The 20,546-nt window shown below is 47.6% G+C and overlaps 1 protein-coding gene across 1 annotated transcript in view; it reads left to right on the top strand.

Annotated features, from left to right (window-relative positions):
* The window catches only part of P4HB (prolyl 4-hydroxylase subunit beta), a 70,964-nt gene that overhangs the window by 45,847 nt on the left and 4,571 nt on the right, over positions 1-20,546 (top strand). Inside the window, exons 5-8 of the mRNA XM_029599064.1 lie at positions 238-342; positions 599-724; positions 9,376-9,576; positions 11,237-11,357. Coding sequence (XP_029454924.1) covers positions 238-342; positions 599-724; positions 9,376-9,576; positions 11,237-11,357 — 553 coding nt within the window. The remainder of the gene's footprint in view (positions 1-237; positions 343-598; positions 725-9,375; positions 9,577-11,236; positions 11,358-20,546) is intronic.

Genomic DNA, 20,546 nt, shown 5'->3' with positions numbered 1-20,546 from the left:
AATTATGTATTTAACACTGCTTAGAACAATAGTCTTTAAATTAGTTCACAAATTTTAATCTTCCTAGATTTGAGACATTCCAGCTCTACTGAAATTTGGTGAGCTCCTGTATACAACAAAGGATTGATATGGCTTTTTCTAGGAAACTTATTGGCCTGGAATGCTGAATGTCTATTTCTTAGGCATAACAGATCGGTATTTTCCAACGTCTTTTTTTTTTTCTCCCTGTCTTTCAAGTTTGATGAAGGACGTAGCACCTTTGATGGAGAAGTCACAAAGGAGAATGTGCTTAACTTCATAAAGTCAAATCAACTCCCCTTGGTCATCGAATTCACTGAACAGGTACAAGTATACCTCTGAGGTCTGTTTCTCTGCCCTTTTTGAGGTAATTACTGTATGTCTTATGTTAGTCTTACCACTAATAGATCCTCAGTGGGGGGTATAGCCTTCTGTACAATTGGGGCAAGTTGACTAGGGCAGACTCTACTCTTCATAGAGAAATGAAGTCATCTAGCTGCACAATGCTCAACTATAATTTAAAGTTAACTTTTTTATAATTGTCCTTGTTCTTTCCTCCTTTTCCTCACCCACAAACTAGACTGCACCTAAAATCTTTGGTGGGGAGATTAAAACACACATCCTGCTGTTCATGCCCAAGAGTGCTTCAGACTATCAGAATAAACTGGACAACTTCAAGAAAGCAGCAGAAAGCTTCAAAGGAAAGGTGACTACTTATGTAGGGTTCTTTATGGGTGGTTGGCAGAAGGTCTTCCAGTTATACTGCTCTCAGACCAGGGAGGGGCTTTGTACATTGATGCATCTTGCTAGAATAAGAATGTCTTGGGTATTAAGTTGTAGGAACCATTTAAGGCCAATGTTTCTAGTCTCCTGTCATCTTCTGGCCTCTGTAGAAATGACATAATTAGAACATAACATAAGAAATTGCTATTTCCCTGTACGTACCAGGATCCATCCAGACTGTGGGTAAAGCCCCTGTTCCAGCAGGTGGAGACAGACCAGAGTTCTGAGGGCAGCCCATATAAGGACAGAACCCACCCAGGAACCCTCAGTATTTGTCTCCAGCAGGTGGAATAGCTCACCCTTTGGTTCCCTGTTTAGCTTGTCCTCTGTAGTCCTTCTTTCTCTGGGGCAAGCTCATGCAAGTACATTTTTAGTTTAGTACTTTATTAAAAAAAAATTCTTTTTGTCAGTTTTCTGTCAGGGCAGACAGTTTTGTCTCCCTCGCTCTTGGGGTTCCTAGGGGGGTTTTGCCCCTTGATTTGTCAGCCTAGGTTCCCTTCCTGGTGACCTAGTGTGGGTGATACTGGTGGTGCCAGTCCCTCTCCCCACATTTACTGCTGCCATGCCCCGAGATGCACATGCCTCGGTTGAGCCTTCAGGAATGACTTTCATGCCCCTGCTTCTGTGAATTATTTATTTACAAAAAAAACCTCACTTTCACAGAATATATATTTTATATACTTTATTTAATCAAACAAAAGGCAGCAGTTTATTTTCAGGCCAATACAGTAAAGTGCAGCCACAGTTACCCTGCTTCTAACCCGCTTTCTACTCACAATTTGGCCGCGTTAGTCCAACCCGCGATTCACTATCCCCTTTAACCCATCCTTACCGCCTCTTTAAATCCCCGGGTAACCCTTTCTGCCCGCGGCATGTATATGAGATGTAAACGATCGGATTAGCTATTCCCTCCCATACAGTAACGCACGCCCCGATTATCGCTTTTTAAACCTGCAGTTTTGCCGCGCGTTTAACCTGCTAATTTACCGCCTACCCCCACCCCTGCGTTAGTGTGGAGCGTCAGGCAAGCAGAGATGAAATTTCACGGGCCACGGAGCAGCCCCAACCAGCCCCGCTTCACTGCCTGACCCCCCCCCAAACTCCCTGGGACAAGACCAAGCAAACTTTCCACCAGCCCCCGCTCACCTGCCCTGGCCGCGTCCATCTCCCACGCAGACAGCTCCAGAGCAGCCCCAGTCCTCTCTCCCCTCCTGGGGGCAGGCGGCGGCGAGAGCGGCTTCGGCAGCCCGGGGCAGGATCGGGCGCTCCCCATGGCTCCCTATTCTCTAAAAGGTAATGCGTGCACGCTGTGACCTCTGACGTCGCACGCCGTGACCTGAGCGCCTGACTGGATGTCAGAGGTCACGGCGTGCACGCATTACCTTTTAGAGAATAGGGAGCCATGGGGAGCGCCCGATCCTGCCCCGGGCTGCCGAAGCCGCTCTCGCCACCGCCGGCTGCCCCAGGAGGAGGGGAGAGGACTGGGGCTGCTCCGGAGCTGTCAGCAAGTGAGATGGACGTGGCCAGGGCAGGTGAGCGGGGGCTGGTGGAAAGTTTGGGGGGAGTCAGGGGGAGGATGGTCTAGCCTGAGAGGAAGGATTCCTAGAGGGGGAGGAGTTAGGGGGTCAGTCAGCCCTTCTCCTGTATCCACTTCCTGGTACCTGTCATTTCAAATGTCATTTGAAATGACAGGTACCAGCACACCCAGGATACTGTAAAGGCGCTGTATAAGCGCCTATACAGTAAAATGGACGCGGCTAGTATTTGCATGCAATTTTAATACAGTATCGAGCAGTAGGTGATTCAGACTGTGCGTGCGGCAAATGTGGGTGCGCCCGGCACTAACTCACCTCTCCTACCGCTCCTTACTGTATCGGCATGTTTGTGAGGAGGGAACAGGGTTCAATCTCCCACCCAGCTCCTCATAGGCTCCCTGCTCAGCTGTTTTTAATTACCTTAGCGGCTGCTTCCCTGCTCTATGCCGCGGCCATCTTGCTGTTTAGCCTGTGGAGAGTCGGCCTCCCGACTCTCCTGCGAAGGGGTATGTTCAAGGTGCATTTCAGGGGTGAGGGCTCCTCTATTGAACCGCCACCTTTTAGACCTCGGGGAAGGGCTCCCCGATGAATTTCAAAGCCGTTCCCGTCCCGGGAATACGCGTCAGTGGCGGCCATTTTGGGTGCTTCAGATGAAACACTTCCTGCTTCTCCGGGGGCTGGGGATCTGATTTTTTTTTTTCCCCCCCAATTTGAGCCCGGTTCGCTCCCGGGGGGGATGGCTCAGACCTCCTCACCTCTCCCACCCCCTCCCACAAAAAAATCAGCATGGACCCATTTTTCATCAGATTTTGTGCTTTTATTACATGAGTCTTAGCAAGTTTACAAAAGGAGGTAGACCCCCCTCAGTGGTTTCCCCCCCCCCTGTGCGGTCTCCTGATATGGTTCCGGACCCGCAGGGTCTGGTTAGGGTTCGGGTGGTTCTGGGTGTTCCCCCTCCCCCAGCAGACCTCCCTCTGACCCACTTGATTTAGGGGATATTGATACTACGACCCAAGCCCCCCCGCTGGAGGGCAACGACCCTCGTGTCCTGCACTTATTTCAGCGGGAAGAATTCCCTTCGTTCTCCAAGAGTTGGGAATTGATGCCCCACCAGATGACTCTGTGGCAGCTGCAATGACACCAAATGCAGACCCGGTCCTGGCGGGACTCAGGGCATTACCGCGTACTTCCCCCATTTCACCCTATGCACTGCCTGCTTCTCCTCGGGGAATGGGAGTCCCCAGAGGCAGGCCTCCAAGTTGGTAGGGCTATGGATAAGCTATACCCGCTTCCTGAGGACTGCCTGGATATGTTAAAAAATCCCTAAAGTAGATTCTTCTGTTACTGCTGTTACAAAATGTACTACCATTCCCATGGTGGGTGCTACTGCATTGCGAGATGTGCAAGACCGTAAGCTTGAATTTTATTTGAAACTCATTTTTGAGGTCTTAGTGCTCGGAGTCCGGGTGACTATTTGCAGCAGTCTCATGCAGCGGGCAAGCCTTAGGTGGATGCAACAGTTATTCAGCACCCAGGACCTCCCGTCTGCGGAGGCTGAGCATTTAGAGGGTGCTATAGCCTATGGTGCCAATGCCCTTTATGACTCGCTTCGGGTCCAAGCTAAGGCTATGGTTTCTGTGTTTTCAGCCAGGCGTCTTCTCTGGTTACACAATTGGTCCGCTGATGCTTCTTCCAAGGCTCAGTTGGGCACTCTTCCTTTTAAGGGCAAGTTGCTTTTTGGTGAGGACCTGGAACAGCTTAAGTCTTTGGGTGAAAAAGTCCATAAGCTGCCAGAGGACCATCCCAAACAGTCTTAAGTCTTTTCCCCGACTCTCTCTGCTTCAGGGGGAACTGCTGTTACGCTAGCAGAACCCACGGCTTCTTTCCCAGGGGAGGCGTGTCCAGGTCCCAGTCTTGGTCCCATTCCTTTCATGGCCGTCTGTTTCCAAGATGGCAATCAGCAACTCACTACCATTAAATCAGCTCCCCAATGAAATTCAGCACAAAACTTAGGTGGGCGTCTTTCTCGGTTTCTCGGAGTGGGCCAAAATCACTTCCGATCTCTGGGTCCTCGATGTGATAGAATACGGCTACGCATTAGTTTGCCAGGGACCTGCCGGATCTATATATCATGTCCCCTTGTAGCCTTTGCAAACTGCCTGCGGTCTGTCACACCCTTTTGAGACTTCAGGATTTGGGAGCGATCTTTCCGGTGCAAGAACAAGGTGCCGGCCAGTATTCAATTTATTTCATTGTTCCCAAAAAGGATGATTCCTTTTGCCCCATTCAGGCCCTCAAGGTTCCCAGTTTCAAGATGGAAACTCTACGGGCAGTAATTGCGGCGGTCCATCCCGGCGAGTTCCTCGCTTCCCTAGATCTCATGGAGGCTTATTTTCACATTCCCATTTGTCAGGAACATTTTTATTTAGTTTCTTCGTTTTCAGATCCTAGGCCAGCACTTCCAGTTTTGGGTTCTCCCATTCGGTCTTGCCACCGCCCCCCGCACTTTTACCAAGACCATGGTAGTCGTTGCGGCAGCTCTCCGGGAAGGAATCTTAGTCCATCCTTACCTGGACGATTGGTTAAGGGCCAAGTCCGCCGCTCTCTGCATGCTCGCAGTAGACAGTTTTAGCCCTTCTCACATCTCTCGGCTGGATAGTCGTCTACTCCAAAAGCACTCTTCAGCCCTCACAAGAGCTAGAATTCCTGGGCGCTCTTTTCAACACTCGGGTCGGGAAAGTTTTTCTTTCGGACTCGCGAACACTCAACTTGATCGATCAGTTGAACACTTTCGTCACTCTTCTGCTTCCCACAGCATGGGATTACCTGCAGGTTCTAGGGACCATGGCTTCCACGATCGATCTCATCTCCTGGGCGTTTGCTCATATGTGTCCCTTACAGAGAGCATTGTTGTCCCGTTGGAAGTCTACGTCGGAACAGTATCAGAAGATTCTCCCTCTCACTCTACCATCGCCAATATACAATGGTGGTTCTCCCTGGCTCACCTTCTCAAGGGGATGCCTCTTTTGACTCCCTCCTGGGTCATAGTAACAACAGATGCCAGCCTCTCCAGATGGGGGGGCTGTCTGCCAATCCCATGTGACTCAAGGTTTCTGGTCCCTGTCCCAGTCTCGGTGGCACATCAGTTGTCTAGAAGCCCGAGCGGTTCGCCTGGCCCTCAAGTTTTTTCTTCCTCTGATTCGCCACAAAGTGGTCCGAGTGCTATCAGACAATTCCACCACAGTGGCTTACATAAATCGACAAGGGGGGACTCAAAGTAGTCTAATGGCACGAGAGGCCAGCAAGCTTTTTTTCTGGGCAGAGAGGCACTTTGATCGCCTGGTGGCTTCCCACATAGCAGACAAAGAGAATGTCCAAGCAGACTTCCTCAGTCGACAACATCTCAGTCCCGGCGAGTGGGAGATGTCAGACGTAGCGATGGATCTAATCATGCGCAGGTGGGGTCCCCCTCACCTAGACCTCATGGCGACGCTAGCCAACGCCAAGGCTCCCCAGTTCTTCAGCCAGTGGAGGGAGCATTGCTCAGAGGGAGTGGATGCGCTGGTTCTTCCCTGGCCCTCCGATGTTCTTCTTTGTGTTCCCACCGTGGCCGTTAGTGGGGAAGGTTCTTCGGAGAATGGAGCTCCATCGCGGACCAGTCATTCTCATGGCCCCCGACAGCCGTGGATCGTGGACCTAGTGAATCTCACTGCAGATGGCCCTCTTTGTCATCTGCCCCATCTCCTGCGTCGGGGTCCCATATTTTTCAACCAGGTGGATGGCTTTTGAACAGACGTTTGAGACAGGATATAAGGAAGAGGTTATTGCTACCCTCCTTAGGACTTGTAAGCAGTCAACTTCGCTTACCTATGTCCAGGTCTGGAAAGTTTTTTAAAACGTCTGCAAGGATTTGGGAGTTTCTGCTCATTCCCCTTCTGTTGTGGTGGTACTCTTTTCTTCAGCGAGGTTTCTCCAAGGGTCTTTCGGTCAGCTCCCTGAGTGTTCAGGTCTCGACACTTGGTTCCCTCCTGGGTTCCATTGAAGGTCAGCCGGTAGCCTCTCATCCGGATGTCCGTTTTCTCAGGCACTAAGCATCTAAAGCCACCTATCTGGTCTATTTGTCCTTTGTGGAGTTTAAATTTGGTTCTTTGAGCTCTTTGTATGGCTCTGTTCGAACCTCTTCGTCTTGCCACTCTCAAAGACTTGACTCTCAAGACTGTTTTCCTGGTTGCTATCTGTTCAGCCAGGAGGGTGTCCGAGTTTCAAGCTCTATCTTGTAGAGACCCTTTCTTGCGTTTTTCTGACTCGGGCGTCTCAAGACCATAACTTCTTTCTTACCTAAGGTTATTTCGTCTTTTCATATTAACCAGTCCATTGAACTTCCTGCTTTTTCTCCAGAGGATATCGCAGCCTCTGGTGGTGGTGATCTTAGTCATCTTGAACTTAAGCGAGTCTTATTGCGTTATCTTGAGGTCACCAATGATTTTCGTGTCTGATCTTTTTTTGTCCTGTGGAGTGGACCCAACAGGGGGAAGCAAGCTTCTAAAGCTACGATCACTCACTGGTTGAAAGATGCGATTTCCTCTGCTTACATTTGCAAGGGCCGAGCAGTTTCTGAAGGCCTAAAAGCTCATTCTTTGCATTCTCAAGCGACCTCTTGGGCAGAATCTCAATCTGTGTTGCTGCAGGAAATTTGTAGAGCGGCTACATGGAAATCCCTTCATGCTTTTGCTCGTCTCAACCGCCTCGTTGATCAGGCTCCAGTCTTTGGTTCCTTTGGCAGGTTCTTCGAGCGGGACTATCTGGGTCCCACCCTTTGTAAGAAAGCTTTGGGACATCCCATGGCCTGGACTTATCCTGGTACGTACAGGGAAAGGAAAATTAGTTCTTACGTGATTTTCGTTCCTGTAGTACCAAGGATCAGTCCAGACACCTGCCTGTTCTTTTCTGTCCGCTCTAATCTTTTTCCAGGTATTTTTTCTTTTTTTCCTTCTTATAGGATTTCTTTGATTCCTGCATAGTCTTCCTGGATTTTGCTTATAGGCACTGGAAGCATAGTTACGATCAGGGGTAGTTATACAAGAGCGTCTAGTTTACACAGTTCATTCAATTGTACTGTTGGTTTAAATTACATTTATAGTTATCCTGTTACTTGCTTGATCTTATACCTTTCTGCTTTGACAATGGTTATACTGTGAGGGTTCCTGGGTGGGTTCCATCCTTATATGGGCAAGCCTCAGAACTCTGGTCTGTCTCCACCTGTTGGAACAGGGGCTTTACCCATGGTCTGGACTGATCCTTGGTACTACAGGAACGAAAATTATCAGGTAAGAACTCATTTTCCTATACTGGGCCAGACTTAAGGATCCATCAAGCCCAGCATCCTGTTTCCAACAGTGGCCAATCCAGGCCATAAGAATCTGGCAAGTACCCATAAACTAAGTCTATTCCATGTTACTGTTGCTAGTAATAGCAGTGGCTATTTTCTAAGTCAACTTAATAGCAGGTAATGGACTTCTCCTCCAAGAACTTATCCAATTCTTTTTTAAACACAGCTATACTAACTGCACTAACCACATCCTCTGGCAACAAATTCCAGAGTTTAATTGGGCTTTGAGTAAAAAAGAACTTTCTCCGATTAGTTTTAAATGTGCCCCATGCTAACTTCATGGAGTGCCCCCTAGTCTTTCTATTATCCGAAAGAGTAAGTAACCGATTCACATCTACCTGTTCTAGACCTCTCATGATTTTAAAAACCTCTATCATATCCCCCCTCAGCAGTCTCTTCTCCAAGTTGAAAAGTCCTAACCTCTTTAGTCTTTCCTCATAGGGGAGCTGTTCCATTCCCCTTATTTTGGTAGCCATTCTCTGTACCTTCTCCATTACAACTATCTTTTTTGAGATGTGACCAGAATTGTACACAGTATTAAGGTGCGGTCTCACCATGGAGCGATACAGAGGCATTATGACATTTTCCGTTTTATTCACCATTCCCTTTCTAATTCCCAACATTCTGTTTGCTTTTTTGACTGCTGCAGCACACTGAACAGATTTCAATGTGTTATCCACTATGACGCCTAGATCTTTCTTGGGTTGTAGCACCTAATATGGAACCCAACATTGTGTAACTATAGCATGGGTTATTTTTCCCTATATGCATTACCTTGCACTTATCCACATTAAATTTCATCTGCCATTTTGATGCCCAATTTTCCAGTCTCAATCTCACAAGGTCTTCCTGCATTTTATCACAATCTGCTTGTGATTTAACTACTCTGAACAATTTTGTCATCTGCAAATTTGATTCTCACTCGTATTTCTTTCCAGATCATTTATAAATATATTGAAAGGTAAGGGTCCCAATACAGATCCCTGAGGCACTCCACTGCCCACTCCCTTTCACTGAGAAAATTGTCCATTTAATCCTACTGTTTCCTGTCTTAGCCAGTTTGTAGTCCACGAAAGGACATCGCCACCTATCCCATGACTTTTTACTTTTCCTAGAAGCTTCTCATGAGGAACTCTGTCAAACGCCTTCTGAAAATCCAAGTATACTACATCTACCGGTTCACCTTTATCCACATGTTTAACTCCTTCAAAGAAGTGAAGCAGATTTGTGAGGCAAGACTTGCCTTGGGTAAAGCCATGTTGACTGTTCCATTAAACCATGTCTTTCTATATGCTCTAAGATTTTGATCTTGAGAATAGTTTCCACTATTTTTCCCAGCTCTGAAGTCAGGCTCACTGGTCTATAGTTACCCGGATCGCCCCTGGAGCCTTTTTTAAATATTGGGGGTTATATTGGCTACCCTCCAGTCTTCAGGTACAATGGATGATTTTAATGAGTTATAACTGAAAGATATGTTCTGCACTTTAGAAAATGTTTACTATATATAAAAATGTTTTCATATATGGATAATTTTTACCCTAGTTTCCTTTTCCTGTGTGTTATTGAACACAGACTGAATATATAGGGGCTTTATCTGACAATCTGACTTTTGTCCCATTTAATATTACTGTAAACTTTTTCTTGCCAAAGATACTCTTCATCTTCATAGACAGTGAGCATACTGATAACCAGCGTATCCTGGAGTTCTTTGGCCTGAAGAAAGAGGAATGCCCAGCTGTTCGCCTAATCACATTAGAGGAGGAAATGACAAAGTACAAGCCTGAGTCAGATGATCTGAGTGCTGACAACATCAAGGAATTCTGCAACAAATTCATAGAGGGTAAAGTCAAGGTATGTCCAGCATAATGCAGTGTAAACCCTGCAATAGCCAGAATAAGTCTTCCTTCATTTCTAGGACTTGTGTGGAAAGCAGAGCATTTCTTTAATCTTTCTTTGCAGAGGTGGCAATTCATACTTTAACTTTTTTTTTTTTAGTACTTAAGGATATGAAAACTCTAGAAGGAATACTTATTAGCCTTTAAAAGTATGCTTCCTCTTCATCCAGGCAAGCTAGACCACACCTGTGGGTTGTGCACTCAACCAGCAGGTAGAGATGGAGAGCAGACTCACGGACATCACACTTGTATAGCTCTGCTCAAGCACCAAACCAGCCTGCCAGTTTTTCTGTCTCCAGTAGGTGATGGACATGCATCCATGCTTGTGGATCTTGCCCTGCCTGGATTGAACAGGCTGGTTTGACCTCCTGTGGCTAAAGCAGTAGCTTCCTCCCTCAGTTGAGTATCTGAGAACCAGTCTCAGAAGATGAGCAGAAATAAACAGGGTGAAGTGAAGGCTGCAGCCCTAGCCCTTTGGGCAGCAGAAGAGATCTGGTAGGGTAAGGAGGCCTTGGGCTCAGCCCTGCTGCATAGTCCTATGTCTGGTCCTGCTTTCTTTCCTCTACTCTGTCCCTGCCTTTATCTTGCCGATTTTGTCTATGGAAAGTTTATTGGAGGAAAATAAAGCACTCTTGGAGCACTGCTGGGAGTGGGTGCCAACATGATCTTTTGCAGCCGGGCAACAGACAGCTGTGATCGCAGCCGCAAAGTTCCTGAGGGCTGCGGGGCTAACTTTAGAGCCAGCAAAGCCACGTGACAGGTGCCATTTTGATTGGCAGGAACTGCTGAGGCACTCGGGTCACATTTGCTCAGCTTTTAGAGGAAGTGTGTGACATGGCATCAGGGGAGCAGTGCAGGAAGAAGCTTTTGTATCTGCTCAGCATGCCATATGAGGGTCCTTAGTCCCAGGAGATCCCTCAGTGTCAAGTGTGGAAGCTTAGGAGGAAGTATCCTCAGGGGAGTTTGTTCCTTCAGGGACCTCAGAAGCCCCTGTTTTATAGCCAGAGGTTGTAGCAGCAACTCCTACCCATGGGTGTGAACTGGCTTGCTTACCTGAATTTCCTTTCCTCGAAGTAAGGCAAGCCAGTCCACCTTCCTGATGGGCTGCCTTGAGGTGGCAGACTTCTTCTGTTACTAGAACCTTGTCTAGAAAGGTTCAGGATCTTTCGTGCAACTGGACTCCCACAAATTGGGTAAGGGAGTTCCTCTTCTAAATACTGAGTGTCTTAAGGGACTATTAGTGGAGCTGAGTCCAGAGTTTCCGTATAAAAAAAAAAAATCCACAAGGTTAAGTTGAATAGTGTTTGTGGGATGCGATATTAATGGTTAGTGTCCACAGTTTGCTTTTGGAGAAATACTGGCTGGCTAGTGCCTGAGCAGAGCTATATTAAGGTGACATCAGTGAGTCTTTGTTCTGTCTCCACCTACTGGTTGGAGTGCACAACACACTGTAGACAGGCTTACCTTACTTTGAGGAAACAAAATTATCAGGTAAGAAGTAATTTCACCGTAGATCTTGCATCTTCATGGTAAAAAAAAACCAAAAGCTGGGTGTTTGAGTATGTACTTGCATCAGTATTGGTAAGGACATCTTATGCTTCTCTTTTGCTTCCCAGCCCCACCTGATGAGCCAGGATATCTCAGATGACTGGGATAAGAACCCTGTCAAAGTCCTCGTTGGGAAAAACTTTGAAGAAGTTGTTTTTGATGAGAACAAAAATGTTTTTGTTGAATTCTGTAAGTATACATATTTCTGAAAGATCCAAATGTTCAGATCTTATAGAACTAGATGGATTAAATAAGTCTGTTGCTTTGTGGCCAAGGTAGCTGTCTGGTCCAATAGTCAAATTTAGAGGGTCACCAGATTTGACTTTCTGAATGAATTGAATAATCCCCTTAGAACAGTGGTTCTCAACCCTGTCCTGGGGACCCCCCCAGCCAGTCGGATTTTCAGGATATCCACAATGAATATGTATGAGAGAAAATTTGCATGTTATGGAGGCAGTGTATGCAAATTTTATCTCATGCATATTCATTGTGGATATCATGAAAACCCAACTGGCTGGGGGGGTCCCCAGGACAGGGTTGAGAACCAGTGCCTTAGAATGTTGCAGTAGTCTGTCAATTTTTGGGTCTCCCAGCCTGTGTATCAAGTCCATGCAGCTCTTGCAGAATGTGGCTGCTCGCCTCATATCTGGTCTTTCAATCAGGGAACATATAACTCCCATTTTGTCAAGCTTGCATTGGCTCCCTAATTTAGAATTTTAAAACTGCTTGCTAGTACATAATTTGAACTTGCCCATTAACTTCCTAGATTTTAGCTATGATTAAGCTATATTGTCCCTTTAAATCCTTGTGCTCATCCCAGAAAGTTCTGCTTGAAGTGCCATTCAAGCAGGTTCACTTATGTGAAATTTGGAAATCTGCATTCTCCCAGGAGAAGCAGGATGGTAGTCCTCACATGTGGGTGATGTCACTGGACGGAGCCCTATCACAGAGAACTTTTGACTGGCACACATAATCCCTGTAGCCACAGGGGTCTCCCTTCAGTCTTTTTTTTTTTTCCACACTGCAGTTTGCCTCGTAGTTCAGAGCTCTGATTTTTCTCTATTTTCCTCTCTGAATACTTGAAGTTTACTTCTCCAAAAACTTCCCTCACACGGGTCTCCCATTGCGACATCAGTTTTTCTTGCTCAGTGAGTGAATTTCAGTCTTGTCAATTTCTGCCTCCCCTTTTTTTCAATGTCCACAGGCCATTGATTGTTTTTGGGCCTCCCCCTTTTTCTATCATGGCAACAGGTTTTAGAAAATGTCTGGAGTGTCCCTAAACCATGTCTATTACCGACCCACATGTCTGTATGCTGTGCCTTGGCTCAACACACATTTCTCACTAGCCAATTTGTGCCCAGATGACCCCAAAGGGTAGGCTGGCTCACCTCGACAAGATGGAGTCCCTTTTTAAAATCAAGTTGACTCCATCGCCATCCACCCAGTCTTCACTGGCAGGATATTCAAAGAAACCTGTCAAACCTCGCTGGGAGCACCAGGGCAGTGGTGACCATATCACAGACTATCTAAGGCATCCACATGGTCTTCCTCTGTGCTGGAGAAAGACTGGACCGAGCACCGAAGGAAACAGACACCGGCACAGACAAGTCTACTCCCGGTGCTGACAGACACCACATCTGCCTCGGCTATCAAGCTGAGTGCGAAGAGGACACGGGTAGAGAAGCCTCCAACTTACCTCTCCATCTGAGAAATCAAGGTCATCCCCCACAGATACCTGGCCGGGTACTGAGCCCCCACAAATTCCTGTGGAGGTGTCAGTAGCGTATAGCCTGCCTCCCCCTGTAGCTGCAATATCTACACCAGCTTTCAGGGTGGAACTGGATGGTCTCATCTGCCAAGCAGTGCTCAATGCTCAGACTTAACAGCCATCAATGCCAGCCCCATGCAGACATCTGAGCCATCGATGCTTATGCTGCTGCTAAGCAGACTAGATTACACTCATCAGTGCCCTTCCGATACAACCTAGGCCACTGATGCCAAAGCAACCCACAAAGTCTCTGAAGACCTGATACCTATTCTGGGATCCTTAGAAGACAAAGGCACTGACTCCAGTCCTCTCTACACAGATTTCATTGCCTGGTCCATCAGGGCTCTCGGGACAAAGGTGCTGCCGAAATCCCCATCTGTGCCATCGCATCTTCCATCCAGGCCATCAAAGGATCCATCTGTGCCAACACTTCCTACAGTACCAGCCGCCTTCCCTCCTTCAGGATCTCACCTAGAGACCTTTCCTGACACACAGGAAGATGTTGACACAGACACATCCATGGAGGGCATCTTATCAGAACCATCTCCTCCGGAAGAAAGGAGATAATCTCCCCCAGAAGACCTCTCCTTTGCAAATTTTGTAAAGGAAATGTCAGACAATCCCCTTTGACCTGATTACAGAGGAGGGGACGCCATAAAACATTGGAAGTTCTCCAATTTGATGCTCCAAAGGAAGTTATGGCTATCCCTGTCCATGAGGTGCTCGTGGATCTCCAACATAGTCTCTGGGAGCATCCTTGTACTATTCAACCAGTGAATAGGAGGACAGAATCCACTTATCTAATCCAACATATTCCTGGATTTCAAAGGCCACAACTACCCCATCAGTCAGTGATAGTTCAATCCGCACAGAAAAAGGCCAGGTGTCTGCACCCTCACTCTTCAACACCTCCTGGCAAGCACCAAAACTTTTGGACATTTTGGGTCGCAAAATGTTTCAGGGCTCTATGCTAGTATCACACATAGCTGCATACCAACTTTACATGACACACAATATCAAAGGAATCTCTGGAAGCAGGTTCAGGGAATAGCTAACTTTACCATATGGTGCACGCAAAAAGGTATCTACCCTTTTTCCTGCCCCACTCCAACTCTTAGACTATCTCTGGCACCTTTCAGACTCTGGTCTCCAGACTTCTTCGGTGACGGTACACCTCAGTGCCATCTCAGCATACCTCAAAGGAGTTGGGGATGCCCTGGTAACAGCACAACCCCTTGTGAGTAGGTTTGAGGGGCCTGTACAACTCAAGTCCCCTCTACAGGGACCTTGTAACCTTGCCAGGCCTGGGTCCACCAAATCTGGAGGGAGAACTTCTTGTGGAAGATCCATGCTGAGCTCTGCCAGGACCCATGGGATAAGTGGGTCCAATATCTCTCAATGAAACAGGCTGTGATACATTTTACATGGAAAGTTCTCTTCCTAGTAGCCATTACATCTGCTCAAAAGGTTAGTGAGTTACAAGCACTTGTCACATACTCACTCTATACCAGGTTCCTACATGACTGAGTGATCCTCCTTACTCACCCTAAATTCCTTCCCAAGGTGGTTACTGACTTCCACTTGAATCAGTCTATAGTCTTGCCCACATTTTTCCAAAGGCCTCACTCTCACCAAGGCGAGAGGGTTTTATACACCTTGGACTGTAAACATGCACTTGTATTTTACCTAGACTGCAGTCCATAGGAAATCCACCCAACTTTGTTTTGACAAAAACAAACCAGGAGTTGCAGTGGGCAAACAAACTCTCTCCAACTGGCTAGCAGACTATTGAATTCTGCTGTGAAAAAGCAGGCCTTCCTCTCCAGGGACGAGTGAAGGCACAATTCAGTAAGAGCCATGGCAACCTCAGTAGCACACTATCGTTCAGTACAAATTGCTGAGATCTGCAAAGCTGCAACATGGAGCTCTCTTCACACATTTGCAGCCCACTACTGCCTAGACGAGGAAGGATGTCAAGACTCTGCATTTGGCCAATCCTTTAACTTATTTCCAGTATAATCTCAACTCCTTCCACATCCACCTGCTGTGATTTGCAGACTGCCTCACTTTTCCCAGCAGTACACCAGTTGTTCCTGTTGCATAAGGTGTACGCTGTTCCAAACACAAATGAGTCTGCCTGTAGCTTGCTAATCACCCACATGTGAGGACTGCCATCCTGCTTGTCTTGGGAGAAAGCAGAGTTGCTTACCTGTAACAGGTGATCTCCCAGGACAGCAGAATTTCCTCACGAAACGCACCCGCCACCCTGCAGAGTTGGGTCCAAAACAGTTTTATTTTTCGCTTGCACCTTTTGCTACAAACGAGACTGAAGGGAGACCCCTGTGACTACAGGGAATATGGCATGCTCAGTGTGCCAGTTGAGTTCTAGAAACTTTGACAAGTTTTCCGTGCGAAGGCTCTGTCCAGTGTCCTCACCCACATGTGAGGACTACATCCTGCTGTCCTGGGAGAACACCTGTTACAAGTAAGCAACTCTGCTTTCTCAGTGGCAGGCCCAAATCTTTAGAACAGCCGACTTGAAGGGTTGATAGCTGTGACCTGTCTTAAAATGTTTAAGAAACAAATGTTCTCCAAGAACAAGCAGTATGGTAGTCTTCACACATGGGTGACATCAGATTTATTAACTTTTTTACCGACATTCGTGGAAACATGCCGGTTTACAATATAATTGAAAGGACGGAAAATACAAAAAACAGGGATGGGGGAGGGGAGCAGGAGAGAAGAGAACAAGCGGCAGAGAATGAAAGCCATAAGGAAGAAGGTAAAAAACAATACCTAGGAGGTACAGGCAGGGATAACCTTATTGAAGGTACAAGATACGACCATATATGTACAAATTAAACTTTGCAGACTAACACGCTGCAGGAACTAGGACATCGCAAACTTAAATCATACAGTTTGGACAGACATTACAGAGGGAGTAAGCTGGAGGGAAAACAAGAGCAAAAGTCAAATGATGCAAGGTATAGATGGAGCCCAATGCAGAAAACTTGTCAGTTCCCTGTACGTACCCCGATCAATCCAGACTGGGTTTTGCCTCCCTTCCAGCAAATGGAGACGGAGGAAAAACTTGTAGAGCACCCCCTATTAGACCAGTGTGCCACCTGCATCTCCTCAGTATTTGTCTCCAGCACATGGAGGTGGTGCAAAACCTACGGTCTTCACCTTTTCTTGAGATGTTGACAAAGCTATAAAAAAAAGCTAAAGGAAGAGCAGATTAGCAGATCAAAGGCATCAGTAAAACAAAATCCTCCTGGGGGTAAGCAGGTCCCAGTGGGACCATCCCTCCTGGTTGCAGGGTGTGCAGAGCTGGGGTTGGTGACCCTGCAGGGCTCCTGGACGGTAAGGCATCTGGGGGATAACTGTAGTCCCGCCCCCCCCCCCCTGCTGAAGTACAGTCCAATTACAAAAAAAAGCAGAGCAGCATGTCTTTTGTAGCTGTCGGTTACGATTTCTTACAAAAAAAGCAAAATTAGAAGTCTGAGGCAGGTTTAGTAATCGGTCCCGGGGTGGAAAAAGCGTTTTGTGGGACAGTGGTAATGGTGTTTGTCCTGCGGGAGTGCTTCTCTGCCTGGCCGCATGGTTTCCTCTACAGGCATTTTCAATTCTGTGCCCTGCCGTTCAGTTTGGTAACAGCACCTCGGACGTTCACCAAGGTGATGATGGTCGTGGCAGCAGCTCAGCAGAAGGAGGGTGTACTGTTCACCCGTATCTGGACTATTGGCTTATTCGAGCAAAGTCAAGTTCTCTGCGAGGCTGTGGTCATCAGTCTCCTGGAGTTCTTGGGATGGGTCGTCAATCGGACCAAAAGCAACCTATCTCAGGACCTGGATTTCTTAGACAGGTTTGACACCCATGTGGGGAAGGTGTTTCAAGAGGATCGGATCTCCAAACTGATGCAGCAGGTCAGACTGCTTTTGTCTCTTCCTCTCCCCAAGGCCTGGGACTATTTGTAGGTCCTCTGTTTCATGGCATCCACCCTGGAATTGGCAGTGTGGGTGACTGCTCATATGAGACTTCTACAGAGAGCGTTACTCTCCCATTGGGACCCAAGTCTGAGGCGTTTCAGGCCCCCTTACCGCTCAGTCTGCCACATCCAGTCTTGGCTGGTGGCTGATTCCAGAGTACTTGCAGCGCGGGGTGGACCTAGAGGTCCCTCAGTGGGTGGTAGTGACAACGGATGCCAGCCTCTCCGGTTGGGGAGCAATCTGTCAGTCACAAGCTGTCCAAGGCCAATGGTCCTCGGAGGAGATGAGCTGGTCCATCAATCGCCTGGAAACAAGAGCAGTTCTTTTGGCACTGCAACGGTTTCTACCGGTGGTGCGCAGTTGGGCTGTCAGAGCCCTGTCAGACAATGCAACGATGGTGGCCTACATCAACTGGCAGGGTGGTACAAAGGGTCAGCCCGTGGCTGCCGAGGCGAAGCAGCTCATGGTTTGGGCGGAAAAACATCTCTCCCTTCTGGCGGCAGCGCACATCATGGGCACAAAGTGCAGGTGGATTATCTGAGTCGGCAGAGAATCGACCCAGAGGAGTGGGACCTCATGGAATGGCACAAAAGGGCCAACATGCATCCAAGGCAACTATTGTCCGATGGTTGAAAGGCTATTTCATCTGCTTACATCTGCTGAGGCCGGCCTATCCCTAAGGGGTTGAAAGCACACTCCCTGCATTCTCAGGCTGCTTCATGGGCTGAGTGTCAATCTTGCCACAGGAAATCAGAGCGGTGACCTGGAAGATGTTGCATACCTTTGCTAGTCATAGATTGGATGTCCAGGCTCCAAATGTTAACAATTTTGGCAGTGGAGTCATTCGAGTGGGACTTTCAGGGTCCCACTCTGCATAGGGAAGCTTTCGTACATCCCAGCAGTCTGGACTGATCCAGGTACATACAGGGAAAGGAAAATTGGTTCTTACCTGCTATTTTTCGTTCCTGTAGTACAATGGATCAGTCCAGATGCCCTTCCTTAATGAGGGTTTATAGCTCAGTTTTTCCTTGAGTCCGCTCTAGTACTTTGTTTTGTAGCCGAAGGTATCAGACAACATGTTACACTTTTTTTTAATATATTCACATTGCCCAAGGTTGGGGCTTATTTCCATAATTATCTGGTTTGTCTTGTTGATCTGCCAAGTTAGTCTGCAATGTTAAGTTTTCTGCTTTGAGACTGTTTTATACTGAGGAGATGCAGGGAGTGCTCTACAAGTTTTTCTCTCCATCTGCTGGAAGGGAGGCAAAACCCAGCAGTCTGGACTGATCTGTGGTACTAAAGGAATGAAAATTAGCAGATAACCAATTTTCCTTTTCTAGAAATTGACTAGGCATACTGAGCATGCCCAGCATGCGCTATACCACGCATCCATGCAGGGTCCCTCTTCAGTTTCTTCTTGCACCAAAGAAAATTATCTGCATCCTCATCGGCACTCTTGCGGCCATCCCAGCTAGCAGAGCTCCTGAGCCCCAATCAGTTCCTCAGTCAAACCTGCAGGATGGGGTTTTAACTGGGCTGCAGAGTATTAGCCAATTGCCTATATCTGGAGCGATGGACCCTCCAGTTGGGGGCAAGCTGCGGTTCTTCTTGGACTAGTGTCCAGTGTAACCCCAGACCAGTGGGTTCTGTCATTTATCCATTAGGGGTACCAACTATTGAGTGTCCCACCAAATTGCTTTCAGTGCCCATATCGGGGGCTGGTGGAGCTGCTAGCAGAGCTGCTCTCCCTCTTAACCGCCAGAGCATTTGGCAGAGAGGGTGGGGATTTTACTCAAAGTATTTCCTGATTCCAAAAAGAACAGGACTTCCTCATGTCTAGGATGGGATGGTCTTGAACAAATTTCTAAAAAAAAATGTAGATGGATCTGTTTTGCTCCCTCAATCTAAAGGATACACACCGATATCTATCTTTCCAGGTCACAGGAAGGAAGTGGTAGGAAAACAGCATTTCTAGTACCAGGTGTTGCCTTTCAGGCTCATGTTCACCCCATGGTATTCACAGAATGTCTGCCTATGGTGACTGCACACCTCCGCAGATTGGGAGTGCATGTTTTCCCTATCTGGATGATTTGTCAAGATCACGTCTCAGGCGGGGGGCAGCCAGGTCTGGTTGCTTGACCATTCAGGTTTTGGTCACTAGGGCTGGTTCTCAACTACCAAAGTCCCATCTGTCACCTGAACAGGACTTCATTGGAGACTGCAGCACCAGAGGTGCTGCAGTCACAGTAGCAGCCATTGTGGCAGATGTTCAACAGAGCCAGCAAGTATTGGCTTGGCACATGTTGAGGTTTTTGGGCCACTTGGCTGTGACATGTTACTCCCTTGGCATGCTTACACATACGCAGAGCCCAGTGGACCCTGAAGTCTCAGTGGTGGCAAGCCACACAGCCTCCAAGATTGCATCCAATTCACCCTGACCCTCCAGGACTCCTTGTCCTGGTGGTAGGTACTTTCCAATCTAGAACAGGGAATCTCCTTTGTGTCTTCCTACTCATTGTTAACCACAGATGCATCTACCCTGGGTTGGGGAGCTCATGTGGATAGGCTCAGCACCCAGGATGGTCGTCTCAGGAATGCTCATGTCAAGTTAATTTCCTGGAGTTCCAGGAGATAAGGTACACTATGGGCTTTCAGAGATCGGCTGTCCAACAAAATTGCTGATCCAGATGGACAGTCAAGTAGCCAAGTGGTATGCCTACAAGCAGGGAGGCTCATACCTCCTGTCTGCAAGTTTTGCAGATCTCGTTATGGGCTCTGTCCCATGGGATGGTGCTTGGGGCTATGTACCTGTAGAAGATGAACGTGGTTGCGGACAGGCTGAGTTGAGCCTTCAGACCCCACAAGTGGTTCCTGGACCAGGAGGTAGCAAATTGGATATTCTGCCTCTGGGGGAGCTTGGGTGTAGATCTGTTTGCATTCCCCTGCAACAGGAAGGTGCCTGTTCTGCTTCTTGTACAGGACAGACAGTAAACCAACCTCAGATGCTTTTTCCCACCACTGGGGAAAGGGTCTTGTGTGTGTGTGTGTATCCTCCAGTTCCCTTAGTGGCAAAGACTTGAAGTTTTGCAGAGACAGGTCTGGTTTCCACTCCTTCAGGAGTTGTTCATCCTAAGACTAATCAATCTGGGGACTTCCCCAGATCTCATTATGCGGCATCCCAACCTCCAGGCCCTGTTGCTCACAGCCTGGATGTTGAGAGGTTAAATTCTACAGCTGCTCGATCTTTCAGAAGATGTTTCTGGTCCTGGTGGCTTCTAGAAAGCCTTTCACTAGAATGCCCTATGGACTGAAGTGCAGAAAGCACTAGATCAGTTCTGCCCCACACAAAAAACAGCTTGATTTACCTTCTACATCTATCAGAGGCTGGCTTAAAAACCAACTTGTTAGAGTTCATCTGAGTGTAACTGGTGCATACCATCATGGTGTAGATAGTCTGCTCATCTCTGTACAGCCTATAGTTGTACATTTCATGTGGGGCCTGCTTCAGTTGAAGCCTCCCCTAAGGCCTCCCACTGTGTCTTGGGACCTCAACATGGTATTAGCACAGCTGATGGCAGTAAGTTCATGCAAGATCAGCAAGCTGTAGGTCCTTAGTGACTT

This window comes from Rhinatrema bivittatum, chromosome 4, assembly GCF_901001135.1.
Source record: "Rhinatrema bivittatum chromosome 4, aRhiBiv1.1, whole genome shotgun sequence".
Classification (NCBI taxonomy): domain Eukaryota; kingdom Metazoa; phylum Chordata; class Amphibia; order Gymnophiona; family Rhinatrematidae; genus Rhinatrema; species Rhinatrema bivittatum.
The sequence above is the reverse complement of the archived record's forward strand: the minus strand, read 5'-3'. Positions and strand labels throughout refer to the sequence as shown.